At 58.2% G+C, this 26,659-nt stretch overlaps 1 protein-coding gene across 2 annotated transcripts in view; it reads left to right on the top strand.

The window, feature by feature from the left end:
• Nucleotides 1–3,883: 3,883 nt before the first annotated feature.
• CNTN2 (contactin 2) overlaps nucleotides 3,884–26,659 on the top strand; it is a 32,748-nt gene continuing 9,972 nt past the window's right edge. Inside the window, exons 1-16 of one of the 2 annotated variants that reach the window (XM_047705636.1) lie at nucleotides 3,884–4,039; nucleotides 13,002–13,157; nucleotides 17,272–17,416; nucleotides 17,546–17,721; nucleotides 17,876–17,971; nucleotides 18,340–18,549; nucleotides 18,831–18,930; nucleotides 20,466–20,641; nucleotides 21,043–21,179; nucleotides 21,642–21,771; nucleotides 23,642–23,792; nucleotides 23,917–24,044; nucleotides 24,373–24,548; nucleotides 25,062–25,182; nucleotides 25,716–25,874; nucleotides 26,289–26,438. In XM_047705636.1, the coding sequence (XP_047561592.1) occupies nucleotides 13,088–13,157; nucleotides 17,272–17,416; nucleotides 17,546–17,721; nucleotides 17,876–17,971; nucleotides 18,340–18,549; nucleotides 18,831–18,930; nucleotides 20,466–20,641; nucleotides 21,043–21,179; nucleotides 21,642–21,771; nucleotides 23,642–23,792; nucleotides 23,917–24,044; nucleotides 24,373–24,548; nucleotides 25,062–25,182; nucleotides 25,716–25,874; nucleotides 26,289–26,438 (2,125 nt within the window). In that variant the 5' untranslated portion in view covers nucleotides 3,884–4,039; nucleotides 13,002–13,087. The remainder of the gene's footprint in view (nucleotides 4,040–13,001; nucleotides 13,158–17,271; nucleotides 17,417–17,545; nucleotides 17,722–17,875; nucleotides 17,972–18,339; nucleotides 18,550–18,830; nucleotides 18,931–20,465; nucleotides 20,642–21,042; nucleotides 21,180–21,641; nucleotides 21,772–23,641; nucleotides 23,793–23,916; nucleotides 24,045–24,372; nucleotides 24,549–25,061; nucleotides 25,183–25,715; nucleotides 25,875–26,288; nucleotides 26,439–26,659) is intronic. The other variant, XR_007123163.1, reaches the window with a different exon arrangement.

Below are 26,659 nucleotides of genomic sequence, written 5' to 3' on the forward strand. Positions count from 1 at the left end.
TCTCTCAAAATAAAAAACATATTTAAAAATAAATAAATGAATGAATCACTGTGTTTAATCCGCATGTCTTCACAACCACCCTAGGTCGGGATAAGATTGTTCCCATTTTACTGATAAAGAAGTGGATTCTCAGAGCTGTCATCATCCTTCAGTGATCTACCCAAGGTCACCCGGCTAAGGGTGACCGCTGAGACAGAGCCCAGCTGTCATGAGGACAAACCCAGAGCCACCCCAACCTCTGCAGTAGAGAAGGACTCAGCCTGCTCGGTGCACACCCTCGTGACACAGATGGGGAGACTGAGGCCCTGAGAGGCCCACAGGGAAGCGCTGGCATTGTCCCAGCCTAGGTGCTTGGCCCAATGCTAGATGCTTCCTGCCTGATTCAATGCTCACGTCAACTCAGGGAGATCTGAGCCTTGATCCCCATTTTCCAGGTGAGAAACCCAGGGCTCTGAGGTGGGAAGTGACTTGCCTGTGACCACAGAGCTCACACATCGCCAGACTGTCTGTCAAGCCAGTCTGGTTGCAGAGCTTTGTCCGGACTGCCTTGTCCCCCTCCCCCAAAGCATGATATGGTCAAGGACATTACCACTATCTGACTGCTTCCCGGAAAGTTCCAGACCCATTGAGGACAGACCACAGCCTGTGGCTCTTGAACCCCGACTCCTGTAGGCAGAGACGCTGCTCCATAAACACACGATCTCCTAAGAGCTCTAGGAAAGGGTCTGAAGTCTGGAACCAGAGGGAAAGATTCCAGGGGGCTGCTGAGGCCAAGCTGACCTAAGTGGGGTTTGGACCGATGAAGAAAGAGATCTGAGCGCCATCAGAGCCCTGGGGCCCTGGCAGGGTCCCCGCTCCCTCCCTGCTTGTCCTCTGAGGCTGGGCCCCCTGAACCCTGCCTTCCTTGACCATTTGAAGAAGCTGGACTCCACTATTGATCTTCTGGAGGTCTAAAAGGAAAGAGCAGATGGTCTAGGAAGAGTTGGGTGGCCCTTGAGATGCCTTCTGGGGGCACCCCCTCCAGGGCCACCACATGTTCACAGGCAAATTAGCGACTCATTCAATGAGTCACCCGATCATCCTTGGCGGGCCCTGCGTTGCCCCGTCTGGGGGTCTGTGGGGACTCGACTCGGGGATACAGTGTCCCGCTCTGGGCTACACGGAGACATACTGATTAGCCACAGAGGGGAGAGGTGCTCCCCCAAGTCAGCTGTAGTGAGGATTCTGGGATCTGGCCAATGCTAAAAAAGAGGAAATTGTCCTGTCCCCAACTCTGATAAGGGGAAGGGGAGGGGAGTCACTGATGGCTGGAGCACATGGTGTAGTGATGGGACCACGGATGCTAGAAGCGGACTGGCAGCCTCTGCTTCTCCATTTGTTCTGTTCACTTTGATCAAGTTCCTCAACCTCTCTGAGCATCGTGTGCGAAATGAGAACGATGATAATAACACATACCCATTGTGGGGGGGTCAGATAAAACACTCAGCACAGCTCCTGGCACATTGGAGACACTGGAATTATTGTTCATAATGTATATAATAATTAATAATAATATTATGAAGTACTTTAGTTATTACCAGATTGAACCCACAGGCAAAATGCAGCCTGGACCCCCAAATGTCTACCCCACTCTTTCCTCAGCAGCAGGAGCACCTTAGAAGCCGGCAGTGAGGAGCCCCGGGAGCCCCCCAAATCCATCAATACCAGGTGCAGCTGATGACAGACAAGAAGATGAAACTCTGGGAATTGTCTCCCCACTCTCCTCTCAGCTTAGTAAGTACTCTCGCTTGTAAATACTTAGTAAGTGCTCTCACTGTGGCGGTCAGAGCCCCCCTGGGGTGGGGCAGCCTGATGGCAGAGGAATCAGAGAACTAGACACCCAAGTCACCCAGGCTGATCTGATCGGGAGGAACCGTGTCCTTTCCAAGCACCCAGCCCCCACGGCAAGGGCAGCAGCTGTCCTAAAATAGAGTCACAAAGACAGCTGTCTCCATCTAAAGCAATCCTTGCAAGCATTTCCAGATCCTCTGTCCCTGAGTCAGCCCGTGCCCTGGCCCATCTCCTGGTCCGTCCCCTGGCCCGTCAGCCCGCAGCCACAGATGCACCATGTCCTCTCTTGACAGCCAGTTTCTGCCTGGAGAGAACTTGAAGCGCTCCCTTCCGAGCCCGAGTTGACCGGCATGTCATCAGAGGGCAAGGCTGACATGCCAGCCCTAGGGAGACAGACAGACAGACAGTCAAGGACCATGCGGGCAGGGGCATAAAAGGGAAGGACGTCCTGGAAGGGATGCCCAGCAGCTTCCCAAGTTCCCCGAGAAGCATCATCAGCACCATCAGATGTCTCTCCGTCAGGAACAAAGAAGACCCTGAGCTGGGAGAGCCCCTCCGAGTGGAGCAGAAGGGCAGGAGGGGAGAGCAGATGGGACCTGGGCAAGCATTCTGGCCTCGGAGTCCAGGCAGCAGAGCCTCCCCACCCTTCCCTGTCCTCTCCTTCTCCAGGACCTCTCACTCAGCCCGGGCGTATCCCAAGGCCCGGCATCCACCCACCCCCTCCACCCCCGACTCCAGAAGACCCAGAGCTGCACTCCAGGCTTGACAGGTCTGGCCATCACAAACTCCGAGGCCGGCCTGGCACTGCCAGCTGTTTCAACATCTGAACCACTACCTAGTCTTGTCCATGTGAACTGGACAGCAGGTGGAGCAGAGTGGGGAGCAAGACAACAGTGACAGACGGGGCGACTGCTGCTGCTGCAGATGGCTGTCCCCCCACGTCCAGGGCCCAGCCATCCCGGGCACACACACACACACACACACACACACACACCCTGCTCCAGGTGATAGGAACAGAGCAGAGAAGGTGAGCCTGGATGAGCACCAGCATCTCAGAGCAGGCAGGAAACTTGGCCGTCTTTAACCCCTTCACATTACCAGCGAGGCTCAGAGAGGGCAGGAGGCTTAGCCGAGCACACACAGCCAGTCAGTAGCTGAGCCCAGACTCTCCTTCGGACCTTCCGACCCTCAGTCTAGTGAGCTTTTCATGACCTCACACTGCTGGTTGATTAAAAATGGGCTTGGATCCATAAGCACTGATGTGGAAAGCTGTCCGAGATCTATTACACAATTTAAAGATATTGTGCAAATCATCCTGGAGCGTGCGATCCCATTTTCATGAAATAATACTAGTAACCCACATAATTATATACAGGAAAATAATAAATCTGGGGGCACCAAAGTCAGGTTTGTTAAGGGACTTTGACTGTCTATTTTTAAATTTCCTCCAGCGTGTGGATATTTGGACAGAGCGCTGCTACTTCCGTAAGCTGGGGGGCAACAATAAAGATGAACGTGTGGGGCGGGCAAAGGAGGCCCCCCTCCACCCCACTTGCCCCGTACAGCAAGAGATTTCTGAACTGGATGCCTCCCTGTAGTAGGGGGACGTCTGGGGGAGGCGGAGAGTTTGCCTCCGCGGGTGTCCAGGGTCTGAGGAGCGAGAGCCGCTTTCTTTGCCCTCCCCGCCGCACCCCTCTCAGGCCCCTTCGGCTCTGGGCTGGGCGGCGATGGGGGGCTGGGGCGGGCAGGCCAGCCAGCGCCCCGCGGCCGAGCCGCCCATGCATTATGGAAGACGCGGGCGCCCCGGCTTGCTCCCTGGTCCTTAAATGACAGCAAATGAGGTAAAGCCAGAAGGGTGGGGACGGGAAGGGGGCGGGAGGGGGGCAGAAGGAAGCCATCTCCGGGCCCCCGAGCGTCGGCTGAGGACCGGAGCCAGCCAGTGAGCGGAGCCTGGAAGAGGGAGGAGCACATCTTGATGCAGAGATGCTGCAGTGGCTCCGGGCGGGCGCGCACACACACAGGCGCCCTCGCCCGCCACCGCCGCCACCGCCACCGCGGCCGCCACCGCCGCACCGGGACCGCGGCGAGCGGCCGAGGCGAGCAGGGGCGGAGAGGACGGCGGCCCCGGGGGCCGGCGGCCGGGCTGGCTCCGGCTCACCGCCTCGGGCAGCGTCCACCTGCCCCAGCCAACACCCTTCTTTCACCCCAGGTATGTGCCAACTGCTTTTGTCTCCTCTGGCCCCGGGGAGGGGGTGGGGGTTCCGGGCGCTGCTGCGGCCAGGCTCAGGGGCTCCGGCTCAGTTTCCTTGCAACTTGGGAGGGGGCAGGGGCAGAGCAGGAGCTCCCGCAGGCTGAGGCCAGGCTGACTTCTCACCCAGCCCCTGGGTGGGGTGGGGGGGATGAACCGGAGGTCCCCTCCACCTTGTCTATGTGGGTGGCATCCTGCAGGGGCCTGGCAGGCGGCTCCTGGCCAGGAGGCTGGACCCCAGTGGTGTCTAGGAATTCCAGCCGGCACCAGCACCTGCCCAGAGAGAGGGCAGTGGCTCCGGGGCCTGCCCAGCGCCGGGGTCCAGGGCGAGACCGTCCATGAGGCCAAGCCCCAGACTCTGGCCGGCCGCCCCCCCCAGGAGTGCCTGGGTAGAATGGAACCTGACCATCCAGACTTGAGGTGGCCCTGAGTGTGCCTCTGCCTGGTGACCTCTTTGCGAAGTCTTGCTTCAGTTCGAGGGGGAGGCTGTGGAAGAGAGAGCGGGGAGAGTGGAACTCAAGTTTGGGCAAAGGCCTGTCCAGGAGTGGGGACTGAGGGGGGAGAAACTGAGGCAAGTCACATCTCCAAGGGTGAGAAGCGGGGCCACCGGGGCTGAAATTCTTTTTCTTCCCTCCCCCCCTCCACAAACTTATCTTCTCCCCACATCCTCACGGGTGGGAGGAAAGGATTGGCATTAAGTTTGGCTTTTCTGGAGGAAGGGGGCCCGGGGAGAAAGGAGGAGAACTCAGTTTAGAGGGTCCAGAAAGAGGGAGAGTACCATGGGGCTTACATCACCCACCAGAGAGATGGGGGAAGCAGCCTCAGCCGGTGGCCAGAGCTGAATCCTGTTGCCTTCTCCAGGAGGGATTCCCAGGGATGGGAAGCAAGGAAGAGGGGGTGAGATGACACAGTGCCTGTGGAAGGGGACAGTCCTGGTGCTACATGGGGACAAAGTTAGGACCCTTCAGCCACACAACACTGGGGCTGAGCTTGTGCCCAGGGAGAAAAAGCTGTTAGTCAAGGTTGTCTGGAGGTTTGGGAATCCAGGCAGACCAGGAGGGGTGGCCTATGAGAAGGGCAGGTTCTCTGGCCCCCAAAGTACCTGCCCTTAACGTTCCCCCTCTCCACAACCAGCCTGTGATCATGAGACCCTACCGCCCTTCCTTTCAGCCTGACTCCCCAAGACCCATGAGCCCCCTTCCCAGCCCTGGCAGCTTCCTTGGCCCTCTGTTCAGAGGGGGGCGGAGGAGGAGAGCCCGAATAACCCAGTCCCTCAGGGGGCTCCTAATCTCCTGGGCCGAAGCCTGGGGCTCATCTCCCGACCTTCTGGCCAGAGAGATGCTCTGCCCCCGTAGCTTCCCATTCACCCTCAGAGGGACCAGATGAGCCACTGGAGGTCAAACGGTGGGCCACCTGTGGGAGAGGCTGGTGGGACCCTGGCTTCTAGGGGGGAGAGCACGGAAATGGTGCCCTGACTCCTGGCCTTAGGAGGAAGGACTTCTGCCCCCAGGCAGCATCCAAGCCCCTCTCCAGGGTGCCTCACCAGTTAACCCCTTTCTAGCCAGGCTGCAAAACTACTCAGGCAAGGTTTCTGCCACCTGGTCAAAGTTATTCCTAATTTCCTATGGGATCTATCGGGAGTCCTCAGCCAGCAAGAGGGAGGCAGGAGACAGATGGGAAGGGAGCATCAAAGTCGCATATGGTTCACCTGTCCTTCTGGTGCTCCCCAGCGGGAAGGGAAGCAGAGACACCCAGACGGACAGGTTCCTGGAGATGGTCTCCTGCTCCTTCGACTCTCTTACCACCGTCCCCCCTACCACTCCATTCATCTTCCACTCCCCGCCTGGCCAAGCTCTTCCCTCATACTCCCTTCCCTGGCCGAGTGCACCCCTCCAGCCTCAGCCCTCAGCCTACCTCCCCACGACTGCCCCTGCCAGATTTCTCTCCTTATGCAACTCTCTTCCAGCACCTTCCCTGCCGGCAATTGTTCAAATAGACACACATGTAGGCTGGGCCTCTCTTCCACAGGACGGTTGTGCAGATTGTCTCTGACTGACCAAATTTAGTCCTCAGGAGCAAGTACACAGAAGGGGGTCTCCCCATGGCACCCTCTCTGACCCTGAGGCCATGAAGGAAACAATACACTTGGGGTGCGTGGGAGGATGTGGGCTCCCCCATCCCCCCCCCCGCATGTCCTCAAGCCAAATGTTTGTGAGAAAGCACATCTCAGAGATGATCTCTAAACTTGAGCGTGGGTGGTATTGGTGATCTAGGGGAGAGTCCCAGGGCAGAACCAGGGACCCGAGCAAGACGTGGGCCATACACAGGGAAAGAAGGACCAGATCAAAGAAAATGCCAGCGCAGCAGGAAGGCTTGAAGTCAGACTGTTAGAGACACCTCGTAGCCAGGAAGATGAGCCATGAGGGGGCGGGGCAGTCCTCCCCAGGGACTGTTTGGGGTCTGGTCCACAGCTGGACAGCCCTGACTGCAGGCAGAGGTGGGATGGACAGCCTTCTAAATTCCTTCCAGCCTCAAGTTATGCTTTTTCAAAAGGTAACAGGAGTGACTCATAAGAAGACAGACATCCTTCTCAGCCCCTCCCGCAGGCCGGCCACCTCTCATTCTTCTGAACCCCCTAACCTAGACCAACCTCCCCCACTCACCTCACAGGGGGTTTTGGGAACATTCATGGGAGTTTCCATGGGCTGTGTGCCCTGGTGGTAAGCCCTTTCTTTGGTTTAATGAGCTCTCTTGGTATGAAGTGAGCCCATGTTTCTGTGTTTACCCAAAGATGATGCAGAGGTGTGACGCTCTCACCCCAAACTGAGCGCTCTCTGCCCCAGGACACAATCAGGCCCAAGCACACCCTAGCACCCATCTCATCTAACAAGCACCCCCCACCCCACTCAACCCCACAAACATCCAGAAGAACCTGCTGTATCTCCTACACCCTAGCCCATATCCTCTCCATGTCTGCCGGCCTCCTAGACCAAGAGGCCCCCCCATTCTGCCTTTGGCTGGAGGGCGGCCTTCCTGTATTGCGGCCCCAAGAGACCCAGTTAATCTGGGCCCCAGAGCAGAAACTAATCAGAGGGGAGGAGCGGGTCCAAAGACGCCCCCACCAGGCTTGGCTCTGAACCAGCCTGCAGGAAGTTGTCCAGGAACTGGGGGGAGTCTCCCCTCTGCAGAGATCTGGGCACATAGGGAAATTGGTCCGCTGATATCTTCCTGATGTGGTTTTTTAGAACGGAGTTGAAACAATCATCCTTACTCCTGGCCTCTCAAACAGGGATGGTCCTTCCAAACCCTTGCTCGATCTGTCCCACTCCATATTGGCAGGTGACCTGGGGACGCCTTGCCCCTTATCCCGAGCTCCTCCCAGGAGGATGTAAGTCTCTCCCTTCTCCCACTCCGCACTCTGAGGAATCTCTCCAGGGGAGCGGGCCAGACCACGAGAGTCTGAGCCTCCAGGCTGCAGAGGAAGGGCCAGACTCCCCTGGTGCTGACAGCTCTGACAGATGTGTGAGCCTGGGTCACAGCTCTCCCCAGAGGGGCTAGGGGCTCCGAACCAGCTGCTAGTACAAAGAAACTGTAGAGAAAACTGGGGGGTGAGAAGGGAGGGGGCATATAGAAGGGGCTGGGGAGAAACCCAGCTGTACATCTCACCTGTCCCCACCCAGTCCCTATCCCCCGCTGGGGACTGAGGAGGTCCCTATTCCCCCCCCCCAAAACCATCCTAAGGACCTCCTCCAGCTCAGGGCACCTTCCTTTCTCACCGAGACCTTCCAGCACTGCCCTCCTCCCCCAGCAGCTCTGGCCCTGCCTGGCCGTGGCCCCACCAGGCCACTGCAGACCCCTGTCCTTCCAGATAGGTGTGGAGTGGTTCAGACCTTCCTACAGGACCACGACCCTATCCCAGGTGGTACTTCCCTCTCTAGGCAGAGCGCCCCCCCCCCACCCGCCCTTCCTGGACCTGCAGGTGGGAGGTGGGAGTGGTCGAGGAGCAGGGCCTGCTGGGAGCGCCCGTGTGCCTGTCCCCACCAGGTGCCCTCCCGAACACACGCCATCTGGGTGTGGGTCTATGAGCTTGTGCCCTCGTCTTGAGTAGGCTCATTGCTGCTACTTGCCCGGGCCTGCAGCAGCTGTGGCACAGAGGGGAGGAAGGCACCTGCCCAGGGAGACCGTGGTCGCCTGTCTGTGTCCCACACATTTGTGAGTGCCACCCGAATGTCATGACCGTGTGGGAGTGAGTCTGACTCGGGGGGCGTCTGTCTGTGCCCCTCAGAGTGCTGGGGCCCATCCTGGAGGTCCCGTGAGGGTTTTCGGTGTAAGATCTGATCTTTTCTGATCACCCACTATGGCCAGGCCGGCTGCTGACCTCCCCAGAGTCCCTTCTCATCCCCATTTTGCAGGTGGGAAACTGAGGCTTGGAGAGGGTAAGTAATGAATGGAAGAGCTAGGGTTATGCTGGTTAGTTGTATAGTAGCATTACACTAGTTATTAAGGGCCAGGCCAGCTGGCATGAGAGCCCACCCTGCTGGCCACTGTGCTGTGGGATGGAGGATGGTGGGCAGCTGAACGGCCGGGCCCCCGCAGTACTTCCTGGCTTATAATAAGTCACTTAGTCTCTGCCCTCAACCGAGCTCCAAACTGCCCCTTATCCGACCAGCACTATTTGAACGTCACCAAACCCCTCCATACTCAAATCTCCATTATCCAGGGGAAGGAGAGACAGAGTTAGGGCCAGGAGCTGGAGGTCTAGCATCCAGGTAGAGTGTATCTGTCATTTTCTAGTTAGTTCTGCACAGGGGTCCTCAGCCCAGAAAACTCCGTCGTGTGTTGGGAGTCTGGCTCGCAGCTTTCCATCCCACAGCTGTCCCCCAGGCCCTTTGTTTCCCACACCCAGCAATTCAGCCCATTCCCCCTGGTGCCCCTGAACCCCCAAGCAGCCCATTCCCCCGTGTGCCGCCGCCGCAAAGAACCAGCCCCTAATGGTGCCAGCCTGTGCCCGCCTGTGCCCGGCTGTGCCAGCCTGCACCCCTGCACTGGGGCAGCTGGCCTGGGCCAGGCTTGGCTGGCTCCGGGCTCAGAGGGCCGGCTCTGGGCCTGGCATAGCTCCACTCCTGCCTTGCTCCCGACAAAAAGGCCTCCTCCCTTCTGGGCATTCTAGAATGTGTCATAGGGCAGATGGCACAGGGATTGACTGGGCCACGCTTAGTGGGTCAGGAAGCTCTGCAAAGGCAGTGTTTTCATGACTCCCTCCCCAGTTCTTAGCACTATGCCTGGCACCTGTAATAAACACTGGAAGAGAAAGGGAAAACTTGATGCCAGTTGCTTCCTCTTCAGAGAGGCAGTGAGCTCAAATCTTGACCCAGGCTCTGTGCACGTGTGTGCGCGTGTGCGTGTGTGTGTGTGCATGTATTCACACAAGTCCTTGGCACCAGTGGAGGCAATGTACATCTGATTGGCATGACTGGTCCCTAGTGCTCCCCAAAGACAACTCCCTCAGGTCCTCAATCCCAGCCCCTCCCCAAGGAGGAGGGCTATCCCTTCTGAGGCAGGTCTTAGTCCCCAGAGGCTGCCCAGGGCCCATCCGCCCAAGGTGACTGATGAAAGTCCGCATTAAACTGAACTGTGAATGAGCAGTGGGATTGTGTTACTCATGACGGACGCCCATGGCAAGCACTAACAGGTAATTCTGACCGCTGTGGGTGAAAAGTGCTCCCCGGTGAGTGATCCTCCTGGCGACTCACAAAGAAACAAGGCAGGAACTGGGTCGTCACGCCCTGTGCTGGGTGGGGACACGCACACGCGCACACACATACACATTCACACACACACACACACACCAGACATACCCATGAGCAGACACAGACACATGCACACACAGAGACCAGCCCACACATATATACGGGGACACAGAGACACAGCACAGAGATGCAAATAAACATCACATACCTGCGTGTGCGCACACGTGCACATACGCGCACTCCCCACCACTGCTGGTGGGCAGCAGCAGACTCCTGCCCCCCCGAGTCTCCAGCCCCAGCTCCCTCTGTCATCTGTCTCTGCTTTGCTCGGCACACTCAGGACGAGTGCCTGGAGCCCAGCTCCTCCCCAAGCACGCACCCCACCCCCTCCCCTGAGCTCCTGGGACTGGCAGGCAGACAAAGGGCAGGAAGCAAATGATGATGGAGCACCTTCTACGTGCCAGACTCCAGGACGTGCTGCACCAGTGCCAAGAGGCATTTTCAAACTTTTTGGAACTGTGGAACCCTTTGTTTAAAGGGAACTTCCAGTAGTTAAAGCAGACACAAGTAGACCTGCTCGGGCTGAAATGGGGAACGAATCTGGAGCCCCAACCTCTCTCCATTCCCCCATCTGAAACGTGACCTCAAAGCAAGTCCAAACGGCCCCAGACTCCTGGAGGGTGCTCCCTTACCTCATTTCCCATTCAGAACAGCCCCGGAGCGTAAGTGCTACAACGTCCGCTTGGTAGGTGAGCAAAACCGAGCTTCCACCAGGAGGAATAAGATGGCCAAGCTCTCAAAGCTGTGAGGGCAGGAGGGCAGATCTCTGACTCCCGTCTGTGGATTCCAAAGCCTTGGCTGGCTTACAGTGCCCCAGGGGCTCCCTATCAGGAGGAGAGCTTCCAAGGCCATACTTCTAGATTCTTCCATGAGTAAACACCCTGCTGACCTTAGAGACCTGAGAGTGTGTGTGTGTGTGTGTGTGTAAAGGTGGGTGTGTGAGTGTCTATGTGAAGGTGTGTGGGGAAGAGTGGGAGTAAGTGTGAAAGTGTGTAAAGTGTCTGAGAGTATATGATACAAAGAGGCAGAGTGTGCGTGTGTACATGCGAGAGTATCTGAGAGAGAGTTTGAGTGTGTCATGAGTGTGTGAGTCTACGAGGAAGAGAGAGTGTGTGAGTGTGTGTGCCCTGGGGCGTTGGCCCTCGGGCAGCCCCCCTGGGGAGCACTGAAGCCCAACGCCCCCGAATCAGCTATGCGGAGAATGGGAGTGTGTGACCAAGTGTGTCGCTGGCTGCTCGAGGATCTGGCCACAGCTGCCAGCCATCAGTCAAAGGCGACCCACAGTCACACCCACTGTTCGCGGGGCACTTTGCTAGGCTCTGGAGGGACCAAGATGAAGGAGCTCCCAGGCTTGGAATGGAGGCACCTCCACCGGTGGGCGCTAAGGGTCTAGTCACGAGCCCAGCTGAATCTAACTGTGTGCCTGTGGGGTCTCTGAGGGGCTTCCTGGCAAGGGCAGAATTTCTGGGCTCAATTCTGGAACTGAAAGTGGCAAGAACAGAAGGGGGGTGTCGGGTCATGGAGAGACGGCACCTGGGCCCCTTCCTTACAAAGGGAAGTGGATATGAGGCTGGGGTTGGGGCAGAGGAGAGAGAGCCACATGTTTGAACATCGCTCCCCCACTCCCACCGACACCCCCACCAACACTCCCCCCGCCACTGACACCAGCCCCCCAGCCTCCCTGACGCCCCGGGGCCAGTTCTCCCCCTCCCTCCTCCAGCTTCTCAGGAGGCAGAGAAAGGTTGCCAGGGGCCAGATGTTGAGGTTTAAAGGGGTTTGGGAGTCCTTTCTTTCTGAAGGACTAGAGCATGAAGTAAGGCTGGGAGATCCTGGGCTTGTGTTGGGTCTTCAGACCCCGCGCTGACCCTGGGGGCAGACTCTGGGGTCATCTGCAGCCTCCCCTACCCCCCTGCCGCCACCCCCACAACCACTCCCCAGCAACCCACCCCCCCCCCGCCCCATCCCAGGGACAGCATCCCCAGTCCCTCAGCTATGCTACACTCTCTGGGGGCGTCGCAGACTCAGAGCTGGAGGGGACCTTGCAGCACCCACTTTACATTGGAAAAGACACTCAGACCCAAAGATCATCTTGCCCCAGTCTCAGCCCCCTCCCCCTTCTCAGGCTTCTGGAAAGGCGCAGGGCAGAGAAGCAGAATCTGCATCTGGGTTATTTACTTTCCTCCGTGGCTCTGACAGGGAGCCCTGGGAGCCCAGGGACCCAGGCTCCCTCTAAAACCGGAAAGCAGACCCCTGAGATGCACACACTACCCCCAGAACAACGTCAGCCTGGAGACGCAGAGTCAGCGGAAGGGCTGGCCCCTCGCGCCCCTCTCAGGATGAGGCCCCCTCTGGCCTCCTGGCGGAAGGGAGCTCTGACTAGCTCTGGGTGCCCCGGCTCGGGGAACGGGTGTTCCAGAGCTCCAGGATTTAACCAGTCTCCGTAGAAGAGGAAGGCTCCTTTGAGAGCCACATTAACTCCTGGATCCTAGAAGGCCTGTGGAGGCCTATCAGCCCTTCCAGCTGGGGGCACTGCTGGTGTGGCCAAGGCTAGGGACCTGGGGCCCAGGGGAGAGGGTGTGAATAAACCAGTGAAACTCCTCACTGCTAGAAAAACAAGGAAGACCCCAGAGACTTAATGCCGCTCCCGGAGGGGCTCTCACTGCCCCCAACCCAGGCAGCCGTGGGGGAGGGCAGGGGAAATTGGGCCCCAAACGCTGGAGGAGGGAGATGTTCCCCACACCCAGGCATGGCCCTGTTCTCATCGGGACCCTACATCAAACAAGGGGCAGGTGGGTTCTTGCCTCCCAATTAGCCATTGCTTTCACTTCCTGAGCAAACCCCTGCTGGCTGTAGGGGAAGGGGGGGGCAGGTACAGGGCAGAGCCAGACTCCCCGGGGGGCCCCTAGGAGGCACTCAGCCGGGAAGAGCTTCCCCGGAACAGCCAAGCCCCTTCCCCTGGGGGCCTGGGGCGGGTGAGTGCAGAGCAATTCCAGCAATAATTCCGGCCTCTCCCCAGGCTGGGGGAAAAGCTCTGCCCACTTACCAGGGAGCAAGGAGGGAGCCAGGAGGGGCGCTCCGAGGCTCAGAGTCCTCCCCATCCTCTGCCTCCCCAGGTCCTTCTCAGCCTCCAGCTGGACTCTCCCCGGGCTGGGCTGAGCCTCCTCTTCTCAGCTCCCGATCTCCGCCCAGAACGTCCACCATGGGGACACCCACCAGGAGGAAGTCACACCTGCTGCTGCTGGTCGCTGTGGCCCTCGTCTCCTCTCCAGGTAGGAGGGCTCATCTGGGCTCCGGGGCCCAGCACGATGATTATACTGCTCTGTCATTGCTATTATTTTAGTGATGACTTCAGAAATCATTGACTCTCCCTTGCTGTGGCACTTAGATTTTTAAGGCCGTTTCCTTGCTAAAATTTTCCCATTTGCGGCTTTTTCCTTCCCTTCGAGGGGAGAAGGAACGTGTCTCCACCATAACAGAGATGAAAGCAGCATGATCCACAGAGGGCGAGGCGTGCCTTGGGCCACACAGCAAGACTGTGGCGCTCTCAGATCTCCGTGGTCCTGTCTTCGAGCTGAGCCCCTTAAGGAGCTGTGCTGTCCTGTAATGCGGTAGCCACAGCCACATGGAATGATTCAAACCGAGATGAAATTAAATTCTACAATTAGTCTTTCAGTTGTACAAGCCACGTTTCAAGGGCTAATAACCATGTTGGATAGCACAGATGACAGACATTTCCATCGCCACAGAAAGTTCTATTGGATCGTTCCGCTCTAGCATCCTGTCACATGAGGAGACAGGGATCGATACCACAAAACGCTAGGAGGGCTCCCCAGGGCCCCGCTGCAGCCTGACGGACGGACTGAGTGCAGGACCTGAGAAGACATGAGACAAAGCGGGGGTGGCTGAGGCAGAAGGCCGGCGGGAAGCCAAGCAAAAGTTCTCATGCCAGGGCTGCCGTGGGGTAGGAGGCAGGGAGAGCATGGGAGGGAGGCCGGCAGAAGAGGGCACCTCGGGCCCAGACCCGGGCTGGCCGGCCCCTGGGGAGCCTGTGGGGAAGGAGGTGCTGGAGACCCAGCCCTTCCGGGAGCTGGAGGGAGGTCCCCCGCTGCTCGGAGGGGCCTGTTGGGACCACCACTTGCCCTCTCTGTCCTGACCCCCGGCCTAAATCCATAGATGCTTTTTTTTCTCTATAAAGATGTGCACAGGAGAAAGAGCCCTCATCCTCCTTCCTTCCTTCCTCCCTCCCTCCTCCCCCCACCCCGTTCCAGAGCACATTTTAGGTTCTCTCTCCCTCTCACCCAGGGAGGATTCCACTGGCACACTTTCAGATGCTCTCATTACCTCCTAACTGCCTCCCAGGCCTGCACCCAGATCCCTGAGGCTGCAGGGAGACGGGATTGACCCAGAGGCCCCACGGAGCCTCCCAGCACCCTCGCCCCCGGGCAGGGACAGAGCAGCCGCTGGGGCGGGGAACCAGCTGCACAGAGCAGCAGACGGCCACCCCGGAGACAGCAGAGGAGAGGCATGGGGGGCGGTGGGCGTCAGCACTGCCCTTCCCCATCGGGGACCGCTCAGGCCGGGACCACAACACCTGAGGCAGAGGTGTGGGCAGCGGCCAGACTTTTAGACCTAGAGATGCAGGAAGGCCCAGGGAAGGGGGGGACCCTCATCCCCACATGGAACATCCATCACTGGCTCTCCCCCCTCCCGGAAAGCTGCCTCCACTCACTACCCTGCTCTGGAGAATCGGCCATGGGTTCCAGGCACCCAGGCCAGGAAAGGCGGCCAGGAGGCGCCTCCACGTTCTCGGTGCTCCTGCCCCTTCCTCTGGGCTTCCAGATGCCCATGTTTGGGGGCGCAGAGTTGCCAGGACAGGGAATCTGAATCAGAGAGGGTATGAAACACGGGCAGCAAGGGAGGGTGTGTGTGTGTGTGTGTGTGTGCGCGCGCGCGTGCGTGAGTGCAGCCTCAGAGGAAGGTGTGGGATGAAGGAGAGTGTGTTTGTGGATGTTTAAGAGGGTGCCAATGCCAGCGAGTTGTTGCCTGGACCGGGTGCTGCATTTGGGGGGATGACGGATGCGTGTGGAAAGCCTTCCAGCAAGAGTGATGGCTCCGGGCCCCACTGCCCTCCAGAGGGAGCCCCCACGAGGCACCTCCAGGTGAGGCGGGGGAGGACAGGGCCTTGGAAGGCTCTGATGGGAACCCGGGGAAAGAATCAGGACCGCTGTGGCTGAGGACACGGGCCACAGGTGCAGCGGGCCGGGCTCCCAATCCCCGATCCGCTCCTCCTCGCTGTGCGACGTGGGGCAAGTCCCTGAACTTTCCTACATCTCAGTTTCCACATGAGGGAAGTAAGGAAATGTCAGTGCCTGTCTCGTAAAGCGGTTAGGCGAGGAAATACAGAGCGTGGCTTCCGATCCAGAGCAAGCACTCAGTAAAAAGCCCCTGTTTTTATCAGTATGAATGCGTGTGTGTGTGTGTGTATAAATAAGCACACGCAGACGTTTGTAGCTGGGCATGCGTGGGCACAGATGTGTGCATGAATGTGTTTCTGACTATGGGAGTTGCTCAGAGAGGTGTGTGTGTGTGTGTGTGTGTGTGTGTGTGTGTGCGCGCGCGCACGTGCACGCGCGTGTGCATGTAAGGAAGTGTGTGTGGGCGAGACACGTGGGTGGACACTGGGCCGAGGGTGCGTATGTGGCTGAGTGCAAAGGACAAAGCTTTTTCTGGAAGAAAGCCAGTCTCAAAGCCTTAGTGCCCCCCAGGCCCCCTCACCACCCCCCGCCATCCCCAGAGTTACTGGAAGCGCTTATAACAGGAGGTGGCTCCTAGCAGCCCGGCCGCCCCCGCCAGCCCTCCTTCCCCACCCGTTGGGGCCGTCCCAGCTGGGGCAGGGGTCCCTACCCTCCACCACCATCATTAACTTGGGATTAAGCGGGGCTCTCCAACCGAGATGATGCCGGCACCCCGGCTGCCGCCTCTGAGGCCTGGGGCGGCAGGGAGCGTGATGGGGGATGCCATTTCAGGGAGCCCTGCCTCCTTCCTCATTCAGACAGCTGCCCTCTGCCCCTGGGGTCCAGGGCTGGGCCTCAGCTGTGGCGTGGGAGGGTGCGTCCCCCAACCCTGGAACGGGCCAGCAGCTGGATGCGCTGGGAGAGAAGGCACTAATTGGTTAATGGGGATCCCCCCACCCACCAAGGGGGGCCTGAAACCAGCTGCATTGAGGGGTAGGAGCCAATTAGGGGTGGCCTGGCTCCTGCCCGACACCCCAGAGGCAAAGCATGACGGGGCCCCACGAGTGAGCAAGCAGAGCGCCCGTGGGAAGGCAGGTGTGAAACACCGCCCTCTGTGCCTCGGCGTCCCCCGCCCTGCTGGCGTGGAACAATGGGGGCTGGAGAAAGAGGCATCCGCCCTGGCAGGGGGCTGGGCGCGAGAACTCCAGTTGCACCAGCGACACCCATGTGCTCAGCAAACTCGGGAGACCGGGGTCTAGACCTACGTGTGCCACAGACTTGCCTTGTGACCACAAGCAAGTCACGCTGTCTCCAGGGCCTCTCTTTCTTCAACTGCCACAGCGGAACAGTATAAAAATGCCCCCCAAAGCTACCTGCATGCTCATCCCATAAACCTTTCCTTCTCCCCCCACCCTCCACCCTGCCCCATGCTTGGGTCCCGCAGACATTTCCAGAGCACACAGCCTGGGCCAGACTGAACCCTCTTCCAGACCCTGGGCAGGGAGTTCGTATTCGCTCCATTTCATAGGTGGAGCTGTTGAGGCTCAGAAGGGCTCTGTCACGGCCACTAAGAGGCCAAGAGCCGGAGCATGTGCCATGGGCCCAGAAGGACCATCAGGCCCCAGGGACACACATCCTCTCCCCGTCTCTTTGGCCCATGACTTCCCAGGCCTCTCACACCTACGGATCAGCTCCCTCTGCCCCGAAGGCCCCTGCACCCAGCTGCCTCCACAGCTCTCAGCACCTTGTCCTGTCCTCCTCTGTCTCCCTCCTTGGACTGTAGGCCCCTCGAGGAAGAGGGACTATGTCTTATTCATTTTTGCAACATGGTCTAGTCTGGTGTTAGGTACACAGCAGGTACTCAATACCTGAGTGTGGGAGGGATGATTTACTCAACTAACTTGGCCAACGGGGGCCTGCCCACCCTGCTGAAATTCAAGTTTCAATTAATTAAAATGAAAGAAAAATTAAAACTGGGTTCCTCGGCTGCACTGGCCATGTTTGGAGGCTTGAAGGCTGGGGCTCGTGGCTACGATATTGGGCAGTGCAGAAAATGGCATCTTGCCATCCTCGCAGAACGTCCTATGGGACAGCACTGCTCTCTTGGGCCCTAGGCCCTGAGGCCTCTGGTGGTGTCCCCCATCTACAGCTAGGAGTTCAGCCCGGGGATCCCCGGCCACCTTTGGGCCAGTCTTTGAAGATCAACCTCTCGGCCTGCTATTCCCAGAGGAGTCCACGGAGGAGAAGGTGACACTGGCGTGCCGTGCCCGGGCCAGCCCTCCAGCCACCTACAGGTGAGCCCCCCACGGCGGGCGCTGGAGGCCCCGGGGGGGCCATGCAGCTCTTCCTCACCCCAGCCCTGCCCCCAGGCTGGGTGCGGCCAAGCGGGACTCAGGAGGCTCCCCGTCTGCCCCCTGCTGCAGGTGGAAGATGAACGGTACAGAGATGAAGCTGGAGCCCGGCTCCCGCCACCAGCTGGTGGGGGGCAACCTGGTCATCATGAACCCCACCAAGGCCCAAGACGCCGGCGTCTACCAGTGCCTGGCCTCCAACCCAGTGGGCACCGTCGTCAGCAGGGAGGCTGTCCTCCGCTTTGGCTGTGAGACCCATGGAGGGCAGCACTTTGGGGGAGGGCCATAGGGGGCCGGAAAGGGTGTCCAGAAAGGGCAGGGACTATGTCCCATGGAGGCCGGGCTGAGGAGAGGCCCCCAGTCTTGGAGGACGGCGCCCGAGTGCCCGGTCTTTACCTCCAGTTCTGCAGGAATTCTCCAAGGAGGAGCGAGATCCGGTGAAAACCCACGAAGGCTGGGGTGTGATGCTGCCCTGTAACCCACCCGCCCACTATCCAGGTGAGCCCGGCCCTGGCCCACGGTTAGACAGGGCACAGCAGGGACCTCCAGCCACCCAGGGCTGGGGTAAAAGGTGGTGAGGGGCCCTTGGGAACACAGACCCCCTGGCTCCCCAGCCCAAAACAATTTTGTGTTTCCTTCACGGGTCTGCCATTTTCTAGCTCTGGGCCCCCTACCCCTGCCTTCAGACTGGGAGCACCCCGAGAGTAAGAGCACAGCCACATTTTTTCCCTAGGGCTCCCCTCAGTGCCAGCTTGGAACCTGGAGCAAGATAACCACCAGCATGCCGAGGGTCCCCCCCCCGCCATGGCTGCCCTGCCAGCCTAGCACCCCGTGGTTTCCTCAAACTCCCCATGTCCTATCTATAGGTCTGTCCTACCGCTGGCTCCTCAACGAGTTCCCCAACTTCATCCCGACGGATGGGCGTCACTTCGTGTCCCAGACCACGGGGAACCTGTACATTGCCCGGACCAATGCCTCAGACCTGGGCAACTACTCCTGTCTGGCCACCAGCCACATGGACTTCTCCACCAAGAGTGTCTTCAGCAAGTTCGCTCAGCTCAACCTGGCTGCGGAAGGTCAGGGTCGGGGGCATGGTGGGGAGCAGAGAGCTGGAAGGGTCGGTGGACTTGGGAAAAGAGGGTTCCTCTCAGAGGTTGGGAAGGGAGCTCACAGAGCCCAGGGTCTGGGGCCTGGACTCCTGGGTCCTCCTGCTGCAGGGCCCAGGACCCTTGCCCAGGCCCCCGGGGGGGAACAGGGGTCAAGAAGGAGTTGGCTCTGAGCCACACTGCAGTTCTAAGCCCACGAGCACCTGGCCCGCATCACTTGCGTCTGGTCGGCAAACTCCCTCTCTCCCCAGATCCCAGGCTCTTCGCACCCAGCATCAAGGCCCGGTTCCCGGCAGAGACCTATGCGCTAGTAGGGCAGCAAGTCACCCTGGAGTGCTTCGCCTTTGGGAAGTGAGTGGTGGAGGAGGGAGGGGGCAGGCCAGGGCGCACCTTGTCAGAGCCCCTTGGGGGCCCGCAGGACCCCAGGGAAAGGGCAGGCATGGTCTAGCAGAGAGGGGGCAGTGGGTAGGGACCACCCCTCACTGAGCATGATCTCATCATGATGCCAGGGGCCTGACACACACTGGGCGCTCCCAGCAAGAGGGCACGGGCTCAGGGGACAGCCTGGGCAGCATCCCAGGCTGGAGGCAGGGAGCGCCATGCACGAACCCCAACCTGGCCTGCCTGGTTCAAGTCCCGGTTCCGTCCCTGGCTGGCTGCGAGGCCATGGGTGAACTACTTAACCTCCCTGTGCTTCTGCATCCTCATTTGTACATGGAAACCGTCATAAAAAGTACCTGCATCACAGGGTTGTTCCGAGGATTAAGTGGGTTAACACACGTGACATGTCTAGAACAGTGCCTGGCATTTAGTGAGCATTCTACGCATGCTGACAGTTCTCTCTTTTAAGATTTTATTTATTTATTTGACAGACAGAGATCACAAGTAGGCAGAGAGGCAGGCAGAGAGAGAGGGGGAAGCAGGCTCCCTCCTGAGCAGAGAACCTGATGCAGGGCTTGATCCCAGGACCCTGAGACCATGACCTGAGCTGAAGGCAGAGGCTTTAATCCGCTGAGCCACCCAGGCGCCCCTGACAGTTCTCTTTTTATAAAAACTGCAATAGAAATCCTGCTCTCCCAGAGAAAGGATTCACTGGAATAGGGCTAAGCAAATAGCAGGTGCTCAACAAATGTTTGGAGAACAGTGTGATTTGCACACTGGTTCCGTTTCCTCATGTCTCCTGTGGATACCCAGGATGTTCCTGTTTTGTGAAAAGCTATTGGGCTTCCAGAAAATTCATATTTAAAGCACGTGGGGCCGCCTGGTTGGCTCAATCCATTAGGTGTCTGACTCTTGATCTCAGCCCAGGTCTTGATCTCAGGGTCCTGGGTTTGAGCCCCATATTGGGCTCCACACTGGACGTTGGGTGTGGAGCCTATTAAAAAAAAAAAAAGTACATGGAAGATTAATATATTAACCCTTTCAGACTCAGTGATACCTTAGTCTGTTTTAGTACACAAGTTACTAATAAGTAGAGCCCTTTTGAAAAGTAAAGGCAAGGTCTGTTGGGGAGAGGGGGAGAGGGACCCATAGAGCCCCAGGTCACAGGCCACTGCTGAGGAAGGCCATCCCAGAAGAGGCTCAGTGGCCAGTGCAGGGTGGGGGCAGGGAAGGCAAGCCAGCTTCAGGGTACAGACCACAAGGAAGGTTACTGGTATCGCAATACTGCAGGGGAGAGGAGACAAGAGGAACCCTACTTTCTGCTTCTCCCCTGCCTGAGCTCTGAGCCTACCTACGAGAGGCCCCGCCCTCCCCTCTTGCCTCTCACCCTCCCGCCTCCTCCCCATCCCCACTTGCCCAGCACCTCCCAAGGGCGGGAGAATCTGCGGGCACAAGGGAGTCTGCCTAGCGCAGCCCACCCGCTCTGGCTTTGTCTCCTCTGCCAGCCCCGTGCCCCAGATCAAGTGGCGCAAAGTAGACGGCTCCTTGTCCCCCCAGTGGGCCACCGCTGAGCCCACCCTGCAGATACCCAGCGTCAGCTTCGAGGACGAGGGCACCTACGAGTGTGAGGCGGAGAACTCCAAGGGCCGCGACACCGTCCAGGGCCGCATCATCGTGCAGGGTACACAGCCGGGACACCCCCTCCCCCTGCCTTCACTCTTGCTCCCTTAGGAAGCAGATCCGAAAGTCAGGGAGGGGACCCGGGTGGCCCCTGGCTTAAGCCTTCCCGCCCCAGGATTGCACTGGGTGTGGAAACAGAAGAAACAGACGCTCAGAGCCTCACTCGGGGGTGCAGAGAGCACATGGAAGGCTTTGGGATGCTTTTAACCTGCTCGAACAGCCCCGACACAGACGCCAAGGGCCCACTTTCTTCAGCCTGCTTCTCCCGTGACCCTGTTGTGGAATGCCGAGGGCGCCCTCTGCTGTCTGTCCCAGGAACTGCAGCCCTGAAATCCGGGTCCATCGTGAGCAGGAGGCTCCTCCCAGCTCATCCCAGGCCTTTCTCTCTCTTGCTGCCCGCAGCTCAGCCCGAGTGGCTGAAGGTGATCTCAGACATGGAGGCTGACATCGGTTCCAATCTGCGTTGGGGTTGTGCGGCGGCTGGCAAGCCCCGGCCCACAGTGCGCTGGCTGCGGAATGGGGAGCCTCTGGCCTCCCAGGTAGGAGACTGGGGGCTTCCTACACGTAGCTGTGCTCTGCTCATCCAGTTCCCTCGCCTTCCGGACTTTGCTCCCTGACTCTGCACCACCATGGGCCGTCTCTCTGGGACTATGAAGGCACCACGGGCCGGGTGGTTCTAGGTGCTTCTTTCCACCCTAGGTTCATATGGCCACAGGCTGGTCACCTGGATAGAGTCACGACTGAAGGGTCCAGAGACCTGGATCCAGGCACAACTGAGTAACAAAATCACTGTGTGGTCCTGAGTAGGTCACCATGTCCCTCTGGCTTCAGCGTGCTGATATCCAGGGGCCTGGAGGGACCTGAGTCCTGGGATTCCGGGAGGTCCTGGATAGGACTGGAGACAAATGAGTCCCCTCCACAGGGGAGGGGAGGGAGTGGCAGCCTAGAGTCTCTACTGCACCCCCCCCCCTCACGCCCCGCCCCTGCTCTCTTCTGCACAGTCCCGTGTGGAGGTGCTGGCTGGGGACCTGCGCTTCTCCAAGCTGAGCCTGGAGGACTCTGGCATGTACCAGTGTGTGGCAGAAAATAAACACGGCACCATCTACGCCAGCGCCGAGCTGGCCGTGCAAGGTACGGGCCCAGGGAGGCAGGGGACGTCGGCAAGGACACGCAGGCAGGGGCTTTAAGCCTTCTGAACGGAAGCATTTCTAAACACAGAAATGCAAGGGGCAGCTTCCCTTCGTTTTCCAATGGCTTCGGAGCAGAGCAGAGGGATCGAAGAAAGGAGATGAGACACTCGATTCCGAGCTTCCAGAAGACGGGTCGCTGGCTTGTCCCGTGTCTGGCACGATTACAGTTAAGCACTGGCTGCCACAAAAACAATGGGGCAAAAATCACGGGCCACCAACTCAGTTAGATTTGTGTTTAAACCAGCCCCATCCGCTGTGCGACCTTTGGCAACTTAATCTCTTTGTGCCTCGGTTTCTTGATGTATAAAAGGTGGGCCCCACCCTTGGGGCGCCTGGGTGGTTCAGTGGGTTAAAACCTCTGCTTTCGGTTCGGGTCATGATCCCAGGGTCCTGGGATCGAGCCCCACATCGGGCTCCCTGCTCAGCAGGGAGCCTGCTTCCCACCGCCCTCTCTCTGCCTGCCTCTCTGCCTACTTGTGATCTCTGTCTGGCAAATAAATAAATAAAATATTTAAAAAGAAAAAAAAAAGATTCTCTTAAAAAAAAAAAAAAGTCCCACCCTTGTGTGGGTGTTTGGAAAAGGAAATGAGATAGAGGTAAAGCAGAGAGGACCTGGCCCTCACCAAACAGGTGCCCAGTAAATGTCAGCTGGTGCTAGTGTTCTTAGTTATATGATTTGAGCTCTTGGGGATTTGGTTTTCTCATCTGTAAAATGGGTATAGTGATACATATCTCTTCAAGTTGTGGTGAGCTTAACGAAGGTTCGTTCGTTTATTTGTTCCTTCAACCAATATTTATTTATTCAACACCTTGTAAGGAGTGAACATGAAAGATAAGGTCTCTGCCTTCCAGTATCCTACAATCCAGTGGAGAGTGAGGGACAATCACAAAATCACGTAATTAAAAACTTTGGACAGCCGTAAGAAAATTACGGTATAAAGAAACCAGCAGAGCGGTAGGAGGATGGTGGGCCAGTTAGAGAGGGTGGCTCGACCTCTCAGAGGAAGTCACATTTGGAGTGTGACCTGAGTGTTAACAAGCAGCCAGCCATGCAAAGATCTGAGGGATTTTTTTAAGCAAAATGTATGGCCAGTGCAAAGGTCCTGAAGCAGGAAAATCTTCGGTATCCTCGAAGGAGAGAAAATGGCCCAGATGATTGGAGCATAATAAACGAAGGAGAGAGGGGCACCTGGGTGGCTCAGTCGTTAAGCGTCTGCCTTTGGCTCAGGTCATGATCCCAGGGTGCTGGGATCGAGCACTGCATTGGGCTCCCTGCTTGGTAGGAAGCCTGCTTCTCCTTCTCCCTCTACCTGCTACTTTGCCGTCTTGGGCTCCTTCTCCGTGTCAAGTAAATAGATAAAAATTCTTTAAAAAAAAAAATAAAACAAATCGATGAAGGAGAGTGGCGTGAGAGGTGGGTGGAGAGGTCGGTCATGTCTGTGAGCCCTTGTGAGGGGCTGAGACTTCCTCCTGAGTGTGTTCAAGTTTCTCCCAAGACACGCCAGCCTGCAGAAGTGGAGGAGAAAATTGGAGAAAGAAAGTGCAAACACAGGAAGACGGACTAGGGGGTTTTCAGTAGTTCTGCAGGAGATTCGGTGGCTTGGCCCAGCATGGGGGCAGTTGGGGGGCGGTGACCGGCCAGGGCTGGACTCTGGGTGTATTTTGGCAGTGGTGCTGCCGCAAGTCACTCGTGGATTAGCCTCAGCGGATGCATAGAGTGTGTAGCGTGGGGCCGGCGGACCTCTTCATCCAGGCAACGGGCAGTGTTAGGATTCCCTGGGTGACTGCAGGGCACTCCTCTCTCCTTCCAGCCCTGGCCCCCGACTTCAGGTTGAACCCCGTAAAGCGTCTGATCCCTGCGGCCCGCGGCGGAGAGATCGCTATTCCCTGTCAGCCCCGGGCGGCTCCGAAGGCCGTGGTGCTCTGGAGCAAAGGCACCGAGATTTTGGTCAACAGCAGCAGGTACAACCCCTCCTCTGCCTGAACCAGTCCCTGGTCCTCCTCACCCACTGTGCAGGCGAGTCCCCTTCCTGTGATGACGACAGTGTGACCCTAGTTGGCCAGATCTGCTTTGTTCCTGCTGCAGAGTGACCGTAACTCCGGATGGCACCTTGATCATAAGAAACATCAGTCGGTCAGATGAAGGCAAATACACTTGCTTTGCTGAGAACTTCATGGGGAAAGCCAACAGCACGGGAATCCTCTCTGTGCGAGGTGAGGGGCGGATGGCAGGTGGCTCAGCTGCCATAGGGTGCCTGTCCCTCCTGGCCACCATGCTCTTGTGTTCCCACCTTCCTCCACATTTGGTTTTGAGGCTATCCTGGGACTGGACTTCATTTGGGAAGTCCCTTGCCACCATCCAGAATCTACTCCTGCCTCCCTCTCGCACACTTGTGAGGCTCCTGGGAGGTCAAGATCCTCTTGGCCGTGCTGCCTCTTCTCTTCCTTGGGGCTTAATGACCAATGCTCTCACCCTGCCCTGCTGCCCCTGCCTGGGCTTCTTCCCTCTCCCTCTACCCAGGGATGTTGTTTCTCTTGGCAGATGCAACCAAGATCACCCTAGCCCCCTCGAGTGCGGACATCAACTTGGGGGATAGCCTGACCCTGCAGTGCCACGCCTCCCACGACCCCACCATGGACCTCACCTTCATCTGGACCCTGGATGACTTCCCCATCGACCTCGATAAGCCCGGGGGGCACTACCGGAGGGCCAGCACGGTAAGGCCTGAAGCCAGAAAACACTTAGCTCCTCCCTCCTTCTGGACAGACAGGGGATTTAATATGTCCTTAACTGTGACTACCCCAGAGCCTTTCCCCATCCCTGAGGAATGCCATCCTGGCAAGCTATTCTAGGATTCAGAGGAACCCCCTTCCTTGGATGGGCAGTTCCCTGGATCCCACCTGAAGATGACACATTTAGAAGAGGGTTAGGGACAAACCTGGAATGCCAGGCACCCAGCAAGGCTCCCTCCCCATCCTGACCCCAATGCAAATGACATCATCAGCTTGGACCATGGTTGACTGTCTCCGTAACAAACTGTTGTTCAGTCCCGTGGTACTAACAGAGAAGCAGCGGATTCCTTCCACTGAACAAACTAAAACCCCGAGATGCTGAGGGGTCCATGGACATAATGGAGCAGGAGACTCCGAGCCCCACCTCATGCCTCACTGCACTAGTCGGGGCCCCTCCTCTGACCTGCTCCCCCCCAACTTTTTGTCCCCCATGTACAGAAGGAGACAGTTGGGGATCTGACCATCCTGAACGCCCAGCTGCGTCACGGCGGGAAGTACACGTGCATGGCCCAGACGGTGGTGGACAGTGCATCCAAGGAGGCCACAGTCCTGGTCCGAGGTGATGGGGTTTCCCACCCCGGCCCTGCCCCCACTCCCTCAGGGGCTGGCTGGGCTCTTCTGACCTGTGCTCCCTAACTCTCCTCCTCTCCCAGAAAGCTGTGGGGGAAGGGCTTCTGAGAGAGAAGTCCCCAGAGCCGAAGCCAAACTTATCCCAGGGTTTTTTGAAAGTTCTAAATAGAATATTCCTCCTCCAAAGCCACAATTTAAAAAATCCCCTTCCTAAGACTGGAGAACTCTGCGGAGGCCAGCAGTTTTCAAAGCCTGGTGGTGGCAGGCTTTGGAATATATACACATCTCTGCACGAAGGCCTCTGTGAGCCCCTCCAGCCTGGGACACATTGCTCCAACGTCCCAGACCCCATCTGCCACTCACTGCTGTCCCCATTCCTGGCGCTCCCACCCCATGCGTGTTTAGTCCGCCCTCTGCTGCCCCCTTCTGGGTATTGCACCAGCCCCTGCCCGCCTGAAGGAGACTGGCTCAAATTTGGAGCAGCTGAGTTCTGACTCCCTGTGCTCTGACCCCCTGGTGCAGGTCCACCAGGTCCCCCAGGAGGCGTGGTGGTGAGGAACATTGGCGACACCACCGTCCAGCTCAGCTGGAGCCGAGGCTTCGACAACCACAGCCCCATTGCCAAGTACACCCTGCAAGTCCGCACTCCACCTGCAGGGAAGTGGAAGCAGGTTCGCACCAGTAAGTGTGAGGCTCCACCCAGGTCAGTGCTGATAAGGCCTGGCTGAGCCTGAAACTTCAGAAAGGGACAGGCTTAGGTCCTCTGCCTGCAGGGAGTTCCCTGGCCCTTGGGGGAGGCGGTCCCATAGGCTGCAAGGGAGTGGGAAAAGGGCTGGAGAAGGCAGCGCTCAGTCTGTGTCCTTGGAACGTTGACAGGCCATCTCTGGAGTTCTCACTGATGCATACAGCATCAACAAAGGTCCTGGGGTAGGGAGGTCTACTAGTTTTCCCATCCTTTCTAAAAGAGGTGCTGAGCACTGAGTATGGCAGGCACCACCATGAGGGCCGGATACAAGTTGAGTCAGGCCCAGTCCCTGCCCTTTCCATATTGACTAACTAACCAGTGCCAGCACACTGATTCTGGGTCCCTTGCAGATCCCGCCAACATCGAGGGCAACGCTGAGACCGCCCAGGTGCTGGGCCTCACGCCCTGGATGGACTATGAGTTCCGGGTGTTAGCCAGCAACATCCTGGGCACCGGGGAGCCCAGTGGGCCCTCTAGCAAAATCCGGACCAAGGAAGCAGGTCAGAGTCCTGGGGGTCCCAAAGAGAAGTAATGTCAGGGCACAGCCCCAAGCCCTCCTGGAAGGGAACCCCAGGGGAGGAGCAATTATGGGAGTTCCCACCCTGCTCACCAGGCTTCAGACTCTAACAAAACAGATGAGAAAGGGACACAGTCAGGGCAAGGCCCCTGCTCCACGCGACGCACTCTGCCCTGGGCCACAGCCTGGGCCTGTGGGGGCTGG

The sequence above is a fragment of the Lutra lutra genome, chromosome 15 (genome assembly GCF_902655055.1).
Source record: "Lutra lutra chromosome 15, mLutLut1.2, whole genome shotgun sequence".
In the NCBI taxonomy this organism is placed as follows: domain Eukaryota; kingdom Metazoa; phylum Chordata; class Mammalia; order Carnivora; family Mustelidae; genus Lutra; species Lutra lutra.